General features: G+C 35.0%; 1 protein-coding gene across 4 annotated transcripts in view; it reads right to left on the minus strand.

Annotated features, from left to right (window-relative positions):
• The window catches only part of RRP1 (ribosomal RNA processing 1), a 29,804-nt gene extending 17,824 nt beyond the window's left edge, over nt 1-11,980 (minus strand). The window contains exons 1-5 of one of the 4 annotated variants that reach the window (XM_074300528.1): nt 11,777-11,980; nt 8,716-8,798; nt 5,683-5,740; nt 3,811-3,896; nt 1,885-1,946 (exon numbers count right to left, since the gene is read on the minus strand). In XM_074300528.1, coding sequence (XP_074156629.1) covers nt 1,885-1,946; nt 3,811-3,896; nt 5,683-5,740; nt 8,716-8,798; nt 11,777-11,909 — 422 coding nt within the window. In that variant the 5' untranslated portion in view covers nt 11,910-11,980. Of the gene's footprint in view, nt 1-1,880; nt 1,947-3,810; nt 3,897-5,682; nt 5,741-8,715; nt 8,799-11,056; nt 11,196-11,523; nt 11,731-11,776 lie in introns of those variants that run through there. The other 3 variants (XM_074300530.1, XM_074300531.1, XM_074300529.1) reach the window with 3 other exon arrangements.
• Between the last annotated feature and the right edge of the window lie 223 nt (nt 11,981-12,203).

Raw genomic sequence — 12,203 nt, forward strand, 5'->3', positions numbered from 1 at the left:
ACTGTTAGATACTGTGGGAGATTACAAAAATGCACTCAAAATTTTCTTTACTATCAAATCATTAACAATAAGGCTCAGATATTTATCAAAGTCTCTTTCTAGTTCTATAACTTTAAAAGAAAAACAGATTAACATACAAATAATACTATACTGTCTAACAGTTATAGAGAAGTATGGGTTACTCAATTTCATTCCTTCCCTCTGACAACCTGTGTTACCTCACTGCTCTTTAGCACCACCATGGGGAAAATAACAGAAAAGGAAGCTAATTTCCTTCTGTTGCCATCATATTGCTGTTGTTATTGCTGCATCTCAAAACAGAAGCTGTAGATACCAAAGAGCCTTCCAATCCCAAATTCTAACAATGCCAAGCAAATACGGGGAGTGAGGTGATTATTAACAGGTACTTAGATAAAAGAAAGACCAAGAAAAGAGAAAAAGGGTTAATCACCAAAGTTAAGTTTATGAAAATTTGAATTTTACAAATAAAATCTGAAGTAGGCTCATATGATTATTAGCTAATATTTATATGGTACATAAGGTCTGCATAGTGTTTATGTGTATATATATGTATATATATATACACACACACACATATATATATATATATCATCTGATTCTTACAAAAACCCTGTAAGATAGACATTATTATCGCCATTTTATAGATGAGGAAAATGAGGCTGAGAAAGGTTAGATGACTTGCTCATGGTATTTAGAAGTAGGATTCAAACCAAGATCACTCATGACTGCTCATGCTCTTTCCAGTTTATATGGCTGCCTCTTATGCTCATATTTCACAATGTCCTTATTTAATATTTAAAGGAGATTTTTCTGGATGAACCAATCATTTAATTCATTTTATGAGTCTGAATTGTTAGCTGAACACTAAATACTATCTGCTGCTAATTTCTTAAGTATTTTCTTTTAAAAATTAATTTTTACAGATACATTTTGTTTTTAACAATCAAAATTTCTGCCAATATCCTTTCCCCTCCCACAAAGACATCCTATATTACAGATGTTTTTTTAAGGAAAAAAAAAGGGAAGAACAAAAAAATTATTATATCTAAAAAACATCTGAAAATACATGTAATGTTCTAAACCTATGGACCTCCTACCTCTGCAAAGAAATAGGGTTGGAATATCTCATATTGCTTCTGAGGGCTATATTTATGTTTTCCATTTATACTGTTATGTTACTGCATACATTGTTTTCCTGATTGCAACAAATCATAAATTTATGCTTCTTTGTATTCATCACAGACTTTTTTTTTTTTTTTTTTTTTGCGAAGCAATTGGGGTTAAGTGGCTTGGCCAGGGTCACACAGCCAGGACTTCTTAAGTGTCTAAGGCCAGATCTGAACTCAGGTCCTCCTGACTTCAGGGCTGGTACTCTATCCACTGCACTACATAGCTGCCCCACATTATTTTTTACAATACAGAAATATTCAATTATATTCATTTAACTATATTTATTTAACCATTCCCTAAACTATACAATTTTATGGCACACTATAGAGTCCCAACATCTGGTTCTGAATACAGATCCTCTCTATTACTATGTGATCATGAGGGAGCCATTCATTACACCCATCTGAGATTCAGTTTTCTCATCTAAAGTGGTGGTAATCCTACTTTTACTGCTTATCTCATAAGAAATTGTGAGGACAGTGCTTTTTAAAAACATAAGGCATGAAAGAAAAGTTATAATTCAGATTTGACTGGATGATTTCTTAAAAATATTTCAGATCATTTTGTGATCCACATCTTTAAAAATACATAAACTAATAATCTTTGAATTAGGCAAAGTCTTAAAGGGAAGGCTTTACCCTAGAGTTTCCATTATCTGATAGTATTAATCAATCTAAAATGTGATTTACTGACCTTTCCTCCCATCCACTTCTTTTTAATGCCTCGAAAGACTGGTTCAGAAGCAGGCGCATTAGCTTAATACAAAAGAAGAATTGGTAAAAGAAAAGTAGAAATATGAGCTTAAGCAGAAAAATAAAAAAGCAGGGCAGTCATCACCACATTATTAGGATATCTATCTAATAATTACAATCTTTTCAATGTTAAAAGCTTCAAGGTCATGGTCAGATGGGGAAATTTTCCTTGTAACTGATACCATAACTAAGGTAACAAGTATCAGTTTTCTTCTTGGAGAGAAGCTGGCTCCTCTTAATGCTTGGGGAGGAAACTTCTCATATGCCTTTTTACCTGGCAACTAAATTCAATCAAAATGCTTAGCAACTTTTTTTCCTGACCTGGGCTCATATATGGTAGCAGAATAATTATTAAGCCACTTCCATATTTGTCTTTTACAATGAATTTTATGCATTTATTTTTTTCCATTTTATGCTACGTGGTCAACCACCAGAGGCTCCTAGATTAGAACAGAACACATAGATTTTGGTCACCTCATCTCATCAAGAAGCATTCAGTTTCTTTTTTTTTTTTTTTTTGGAAACTTTTTTATTCATTTTAAATATAAGAAATTCCATTTTAAAATGAGGAAAAAAAGAACATTTCCATGTATACAGAAAACACAAGATAAGATTCAATATAAAGAAATAAATTTACATTTCAAGGAAACCTATATAATAAACACTATACGTTCTTTATAAAGTTACCCAGCTTTTCTTTCTTTCTTTCTTTTTTTTTTTTTTTTGCAAGGCAATTCTGTTAAGGAATTTGCTCAGAGTCCTACAGCTGCTAGATATCAAGTGTCTGAGGCACTATTTGAAATTAGGTCCTCTTGACTCTAGGGCTAGTATTCTATTTACTGTGCCAAGCTACCCTACTTTCTTCTAAGTTCTTTTGTTCTTTGTTATGCACTTTCCTCTCCACCTCCCATAGGAAATATATATGTGTATATAGATATGTATACAATATACACATACACACACTCACACAGATACCTAACAACATACACGCACACACAGAGATATTTATCAATATACTCTTATATACAATATACTCATACACATATTTGTAAGTCCATATTATACATATTTCTACTTGTCATTTCTTTCTTTGAAGGTGAATAGCATACATCTTCATACATCCAAGTTGTTCCATGTTTTTCTAAATTAACCAGCTCATTTCCTACACCACAGCAGAATTTCAATCATATTCCATTTGAGAGAATGACTATGATAGTATTTTGCCCGATTTTTTGCATTCCTTCTATTTTTGGCTACATTGGTTTTATAGAAGAAATTTTTAAAATAATCAAAATATCTATTTTGTACTTCAACAATTCTCTTACCTCATAATATCTGATACTAATTAATTTCCTTCCTTTACATCTTTTTCCCCTGATATCTTTTGAAATTTCTGACCTTTTGTTCTTCCAAATAAACTATATTACTATTTTTTCTAACTCAGTAAAATAAATTTTCTAGTAACTGGAATGTCACTGAATAAATAAGATTTGTTAAGAAATATTCAATTTCAAAGTACAGGTTAATTTCTCCAGAGGCAGAACAACTATAGTCCAATTCTCTTTTCTCTTCTTAACAATCATTATTAAAACTAAATAACTGGGGGCAGCTAGATGGCGAAGTGGATAGAGTATCCATCTAGAAGTCAGGAGGACCCTAATTCAAATATGACCTCAGACACTTCCTAGCTGTATAACCCTAGGCAAGTCACTTAAACCCAAATGCTTCAGCAAAACAAATAAACAAAACAAAACAAAAACTAAAACTAAATAACCATGAGGCAACATATTAGAAAGTTAATCTTCTCCCCATCAAACATAGCCACAGCCCACTTAGAATGGGGAATACATAGAAGCAAATCTCTTACCATATAGAACTTATCCAGGCGCAATCTGTCTATTCCAATCCACTCACGGTTCATGGTTTGCCAAAACGTTTGAACAAACAGGTGCTCTATAGGAGAACAAAGATTTTGAAGCTTTAACATGAATGATTATCAACAATCTGTAAAATAATTGATAAAAAATACTTTGATAATGCCTCGACCAATCATGACTTCAGAAGACTGATAATGATACATGACTGGAGCATAGAATCAAGAAGACTAAGACTGGGACTAAGGCTGGGATTAAGTGGAGAATCACTAGGAAGTAACAATTATATAAAAAAAGAACATTAAAAAAACCAATTTTTATTAAAAAAAAAAAAAAAAAAGGTGAATATAGTCTGCAATCCTGGTTTATTCACTAACTTTTATTATCTTGTGACTTGATGCTATTTTCCTAAATAAGAAATAAATTTATAACAATTAAGGAGTAATATGAGGAAATGGGAAAGAAAACAAGAAATTTTATCAATAATAAAACCTCCCTGTGATACATGGGATTTCAAGACCACTGTTTTTCATATGTGGACCAAAGACAGGGAAGTACAGTATGCTTTTTATTCCCAACCCCCCCCCCAAAGAAAGACAAAAAACAATTTACATACTACTCCCAGGATAATTCCATTGGTTCTCAAAGGATAGTATAAGATCACCAGAAAAGCAGTGACATAACATTTCAGAGGCCTAGGCAAGGTTTAAAAAATTATTCCCTTATGTTACTGTCTACTGGAAATTTTGAACCTTCTTTATAAATGCATGCAACTTTACATATTACAATATACATACATCCTACAAAGAACCTAATATTCTGGCATTATGATCAACTATGAATGACTAAGCTCTTCTCAGGAATACAATGATCTAAAACAATTGCAAAAGAATGATGAAGAAAAATATTCACCACATCCAGAGAATGAACTAATGGAGTCTGAATGCAGATCAAAGCATATTATTTTCACTTTAATTTTTTTATAGTTTTTTTTCTTTTCTGACAATGACTAATATGGAAATGTTTTACATGACTGCACATATATAACCTATATACAATTACTTATTGTTTTAAAGGGGAACAAAGGGATGAAAGAAGGGAAAAAATTTAGAACTCAAAAAGTTTTTAAAGTGAATTGCTAAAAATTATCTTTTCATGTAATGGGAAAAAAAAAACAATTTATATACAAAGCAATAATAAAAACGATCTCTCTTTGGACAAGTCAGTGGTTTTAAACTCAAAACCTTACTTATGTTAGGATACTCAAAGGCTGCATAATGACTTAGGAAAAACCATGTATTAATAATATTTATATTCTACTGTATTTTTATTTTCTTTAATATTCCCAGTTCTGTTTTAACCTGGAGAATTGCTTATTGAATGACCTAAGTAGTCAATTATCTTCATTATACTGAAGTCCTGGTTCTAGTTACCAGTAACTGGTTTTGGACAACCAAACCCTAAGGAGAACTGAAGTAAAATCATTATTCCCTGTAACAATAAAATATTACCTGCTATTACCTCACTAAAAAATAAAAGTCTTTTATATCACTGAGGTTTAAACAGACCCTGATAACAAAGGCATCAGGATTTCAACGTCAATTAGCCATATGACAATCAACCATGATAAAAAGAAGCAATACAAATAGAATTTAATCAGAAAGACTAAAATTCCACTGGCCCCTGAGAAATTCTACAGGTTCTGCCCAAGTCTTTCCAGTAGGAGAGAATCTATGACAAATATGTATTGATCAGCAAAAATTTCAGAAGGCAATTTATTTGGTGATTTATTTTTAATTCTTATCCATAAAAGTATGAACTTAGCATTTAAAATACTTCTTAAAAGAAGACTATAATATACTCACGGGTTTCTGTGTTCTGAAAAACATGAATAAGCTGAGAAATTGTATTTCCAAGTTCTTCCTGTACAGGAAACAAAAAAAATAAAAAAATCCCTGATTACTACCTGAACATAACTTTAGTGAATGAAAAAATTTGCTTACTATGTGACAAGCACTGTGCCTAGAAGCAGTTCCTGTTCTCAAGGAACTCACACTCTTAATTGGAAGAGACAACATATCAAAAAAGAGCTCAACTACAGGGAAGATGGAAAAGCCTAGCAGTTTTAAGGAGTCCTTGGGTTACATGAGTAAGTCAGATGACTACACTGAAAGTGTAGATAGGAAAGAAAGAAGGGAAAAAGGGAATGAGGAACAGAGAGAAAGAAGGAAGGGACAAACATTTTTTAAGAGCCTATAAGTACAAAAAATATTTACAGCAGCTCTTTGTGGTGGAAAAGTACTGGCAACAGTACACACACACACACACACACACACACACACACACACACACACACACACACCGTAGTACTGTAAAAAACAATTAGATGGATGGTTTCAGAAAAAACTGAGAAGATGTAATGATAATCAACCATAAAAGACTTAGCTATGTTGATCAATATAATGATTCTTGACAATTCTAAGGGACTCATGATATTTAAAAAAAAAAAAAAAAAAAATGCTATCCAGTAACAAAGAAAAAGAACTCTGAGTTCAAATCAAAGCATTTTTCTTTACTTTTCTTGGGTTTTTTTTTTTCTTTGCAACATGGCTAATGTGAAAATAGGATTTGTATGTTTTCATAGTCATAAGGGGAAATTATAGGAAGAGTAGATTAAGGAAAGGATTAATCCCAAACACCATGATCTATGATATAAGAGACAAAAATCAGAATTTCTTGTACTCTCAATGTGTAGAGGAAGAAGTGGAGGGAGAACTTAGAATTGAAACTCCCACCAAAAAAATGTTCCCTCCAATGGCTTATGTATCAGCACTGTGTTGAGAACTTTACAAATACTTCATTTGCACATGATATGATATGCTTAGAAAACCTTAGAGAATCTACTTGAAGAAATTTTGTGGGACAGGGAAAAAAACTCACATTAAATCATCATCATTTTTATTAGACTATCAACAAAACCAAGCAGAAAGAGAGAAATTTATTTTAAAATAACTGCAGCTGCATGATAAATGTGGAAATATGTTTCCCATGTTTAACATATATTGGATTACTTGCTATTTAGGGAAGGGAGATAGAGGGAAGAGAGGGAGAAAAAATTGGAACACAAAGTTTTGCAAGGATAAATGTAGAAAACCATCTTTGCATATATTTTGCAAATAAAAAGCTACTATTAAAAAAAATCTAAGGCACAAAAATAAAATAATTGCAGCCAATATAAAAAATTTGAGAGATCACCTGTCAAGACAAATCCAAAGTATATGAACACCATTACAAAAAAAATTTTCAAACTAACGGTTCTAGATAGAACCAAATATTTATTCAGGGTTATACCAATCAAACTAACAAATATAAAGCTAAAGCTAGAAAAAATAGTAACAGAACTGATCTGGAAGAACAAAAGGTCATTATCAAAGGAATCAATGAAAAAAGTTAAAGAAGGCAGCTTAGCAGTTCTAATTTTAAACTATTTCACAGAGTAGTAATTCTGAAAACAGTCTGGTATTGGCTAAGAAGTAAAAAGGTGGCTCAGTGGATTAGATTATATATATGTCAGAGCCATGACAAAAAATGCTATCCACCTCAAAAGCTAATGAGCTCTAAATGTAAACTGAAGCATATTTTTAAAAATTTCTTTTAATTTTATTATTTTTTTTTTTTGGTTTTCTTTTGTAACCGGGCTAAAATGGAAAATGTTTTGCATAACCTCACATGTACAATTGAAATCAAACTTTTTAAGAAAGGGAGGGGCACCAAGGAGGTAAAGAATTTAGAATTCAAAAAAAATTTTAAATGCTTATTAAATTTTTTATATGTAATTGGCAAATATTTAATGGAATTTATAAAAAGAAATTAAAATTGTAGAAGAAAGAGTTGGAAACAGTGGAGATACATAATACCTTGATCAAGCAACAAGCTCTGTAAAAATTAAAATGGTTAAGAAGAGCCAGATGTTACAGTGATAGAGCACTGGCTCTGGAGTCAGGAGAACTTAAGTACAAATCAGATCTCACATACTTATTAGTTATGTGACCCTGAGCAAGTCACTTAACCTTGATTGACTTGATTTCCAAGTATTCCTAATGAAAATATCAGAATCTTGAAGTTCAAACAGGAGCATAGAGAAACATAAAAAAGCAAACATGCATGAACAATAAGGACAAAATGAGTATACATTGAAATATGAGGATATGAAACATGTGTTATCTCTAAAATCTTATTAAACAAAGGAATTAGAGAAAGGGGAACAGAATATACCTGGGATGGTGGGAGAAAAGAGACAGAGGGAAAAAAGGTTAGGGAAAACTATCTCATATAACCACAGTGTACAAAAAAATTAGAAAGAGGGAATGGGATGGGGTGGGAATTTGGGGGGAAAATAAATGATACAAACCCTTTACTCATCTGAATTGATCAAAGGAAAAAAAATAAACTCACATACAGAGAGTTGAATACTAATCCATTTCACTCAACAGGAAAATAAGTGACGAGGAAATTATAAGAAAAGTGGATTAAGGAAGGGATCAATCCTAAACACAACACGATTTATGGTATAATAGACAAAAATTAGAAAACCTAAGTTCAACTCTGAACATTGATGTTTGTTTTTTTTTTTTTTACCAGGCCTGAGGCAACTGAGTTAAGCTTCCTGAAAGTCAGTCTCTTCTAAAAACAGTTGGAAGCAATTCTGTAAGTCTACTTTAAAGAGCCAGTTATTCCAGACATACAGAAAACCAATGATGCTGACAACTACGACTCAATTTTTCTCCATGCATTAGCACAGGAATTGGTCACCCTGGAGGGTCTGCACCAGATCCCTCAATGACTTGGCAAATTCCTTCGAATTTCCCAACTCAACCCAAACTAAAAAAATAACTCACCTGTAGGAGAGGTTTGTCCTGCATCCACATACAGTAAAAAAGCCCTTTCCATATTTTTAACAATTCGTCATGACTGAACCCACCTAAAAAAAAAACAAAACATTTAAATTTCATTGGTTCACCCTTTCATATTAAAAAAAAAAAAAAAATCAAAACTAAGAAACCACTATAACCACTATGTGTATGTGTATGTGTGTGTGTGTGTGTGTGTGAGAGAGAGAGAGAGAGAGAGAGATGTATCACACACACACGATGCACCACAAAAGCAATAATTTAACAGGTCAATACTGTTTTCAAAGTTTCATATCCATCAGAATGACGTAGTGAACAGTTTCAGATAGTCAGGAAGATCTAAATTTGAACCTGACTTTAGCTGCTTATTACCTAGGTTACCGTAAGCAAGTCATTTATCCTCTTAGCCTTCAAACGGTTCTTCCTTTGTAAAAATTACATAATATCACCTATTTCACACAATAAAATGAAACAATACATTTAAAGCTATTTGAAAACCTTAAGCAATATAAATTTTTACTATTATCTTCTATGTGCATAAATGAATAAAATCCCAAGCTGATCCCAAATTAATTGAGTACAATTTTTTCCCTTAGAAAAAATAAACAGCAATATGACTCTATATTAAATATAGCAGAATGACCTTAACATTAATATGCCAGAATAGCCTCTATGCATTTGGGATAATGCAAATTCAACTGAATTAAGTATTTATTACATGCAAAGCACTTTGCTACTTACTGGCATATAAAAACAAAATGTTCCAGCAAAGAGATTATAGTCTTTTGAAGAGGACACAGTATTTACAGATAAGCTATAATATAAAGCAGCACAAAAATTGATGAGGCATTTAACACTAATAGTTGGGGAATATAGGAAAGACTTCACAGAAGAAGTGACATTTAAGCTAAAATGTGGTAGAGACTTTAAAAAATACTTAAGTGATACTCTCTTCTTTATCAGTATCACTAACACCCTCTTCACCCAAAGTCAAAAAGACCAAATTGAGGAGAGAATGCATTCCATACATAGGAAAAAAGGGCAGAGATAGAAAGCTAGAGAAATAAAGCATTTAATAAATGCTTATGATCCATAGCATACTGTGTTAAGCTTGATAAACACACAATCAGATAATCTCTAAGATTAAGGAGCTTCCATTTTAATACAGGCATGTAACACACAAAAGGGAACAAAAATAGGAAGGAAGAGACTAGCAGCATGGTTTGGAGCTGATGATTAAGAAATGAGGTAAAGAGATTTGATTCTGGGCCACCTAACTTTCAGGGTCCAGGGAGCCACATGAAAAAAAATGCTCCAAAAGATGAATGATTAGAGAAAGGCAAATTAAAGCAACACCTATTGGCAGGCAAAAATAACAAACACAAAACAAAACAAAACCCGAAAAGGCTATTGGTGGAAGGGCCTATGGAAAGACGGGCATTACTTATGGACTGGTGGTAAATTGATTAATTCAGCTATTCTGGAAAGTAATTTAGACTTATACTCTCAAAGTCAGAAAGATGTGCGTTTCTTTGACTCAACGATAGCATCACTGTGTCCTAAGGAAATCAAGGACATAGGAAATATGGTTACAACTTTTTTGTTGTAACTGGACACCAACTGAAGAATGCCTAAATAAAATTATAATTTACGAATGAAATGAATTACTGCACAAGGCAGCAGCTCAGAAATAAAGAAGCAGGACCACTCCCTCCCACATCCTATCTCACCGCTAGGTTTGCCTGAGCAAGCATAGCTTGTGGGCCATCTACTTAACCAGTTACCATTTTCTGCTCCTACAGAGGCAGGGAGTGAAGGAAACCACACTCTTCCCCACCCCTTTCCCTTGGATCTGAAACTCCAAGGGAGAAAAAGAAGAAAAGAAAAAAAATCAAGGGAGTTTCAGTCATATTCCCTGATGGACTGAGAGGTATCAAATAGCTATGAAATCAGAAAATGTGGCGGTTTCAAATCCTGCCTCTGGTGCAAACTAATTTTTTTTCTTATTTACAACTTTGGCAAACCTGTGATCTTTTTCTTTAATTTGCTGTATAAAAACTGAGGCCCATGTGACCTCTAAGAAATCTTTCAAAGCTGGAGTTTTGAAACTACGATTAGACTGACAAAGATGTTGGAAAAACCTCCCCTGCAGAAGACCAGAGGAATCGCCCTGTCCTTTCAACAGGCTAATGCCTCACCTCTGTCCAAAGTAAACTAAAATCTCAACAAAATGATTGGTCAAGAGGATGAGAAAAGCGGCTCTCATTAAATTCATTAGGGGATTTCCCCAAGCCTCTTTAATTACAACTGCCTGGGCCAGCTGTATTACCGAGGGGTCTTGGGAAGTTCAAACAACTGTCCATTAAATCCACTTCTTGAATGACAGTTTGGGATTATGTCCTAAACAAAGGTCAGGTGGTGCCTTAATAACATAAGCAGCTCCTTTCCTCTTCTGACACTGGCACCTTCTGGGTGCGGGTCTTCATCATCTCAAATCTGAGCGGCTGCAACAGTCAGTCAGTTGGCCAGTGGAGAAACATTTATTAAGCACTTATTATGCGTAAGCCAGATGCAAAGAAAGATGGTCCTCGAGGAACTAATAGAGAAGACAATCTGAAAACAACACAACGCCGGGAGTAAGAGGGCAGTAAATGCTTACGGGGGGCAGGGGAAGGGAGCAACAAACCCTTACAACCATTCCCAACGGATACTCAAACGATCTGAAAACCCCCAATCTGCTCTGGGACGGTGACATCCGGCGCCGCCTCGAAACCACTCGGGACTCCCCCAGCCCACCTGGGATGGATATTCTCCTCCGGGACGCGATCAGCTCCACGTGGACGCCTTCGGCATTCTCCTCCTATCGGCTCCGGCTCCCTCCCCCGCCCGCTTTCTTTCTCCCATCCCCCCTTTTGTAACACAAACACAGGGCTCCTCCAGCTCCCTCTGCGGCTCCCTCTGCGACACCTCGTACCCCCCAAAGCCCTCCGCCCCTCCCGCAGCGGCCCCGGGCCACGTGCAGCCCCGCTCAGCACTCTGGAGGCCTCACCTGAAGCAGCTCCGGTCTTGGCGCGGATGTACCTCCTGAGCTTCCTGACCGCACGGTCTCGGATAGTTTTTTCGTTGCCGGCCAGCCGCTGGGCTAGCTGGATTTCCGAAGGAAGAGCCGGGGCCGGGGCCATGATGCCGAAAAACACATAGAACACGGGGGAGAAAAAGCACGACGGAAAAGGTCGGCGCAGAAATGACGTCACAGCGGCGCGACGTCACGTGGAAAAGGGAGAGCGCCACCACCTGGACAGCCTCCGAAGCGTCGGGGGTGGGACAGTGTGACCCATCAAGGTCAATTTCTTACTCAGTTTTCAAATAGAGTCTTGCTAATTTCTTATATATGAGCAGTTAAAGAGTTACGTATTTATGTCTCACCACTATTCTCGCTCTCCCCACTGCAGCAGCTTCGTAAATTCCCAAGCAGA

Source organism: Sminthopsis crassicaudata, chromosome 3, assembly GCF_048593235.1.
Source record: "Sminthopsis crassicaudata isolate SCR6 chromosome 3, ASM4859323v1, whole genome shotgun sequence".
NCBI lineage: Eukaryota > Metazoa > Chordata > Mammalia > Dasyuromorphia > Dasyuridae > Sminthopsis > Sminthopsis crassicaudata.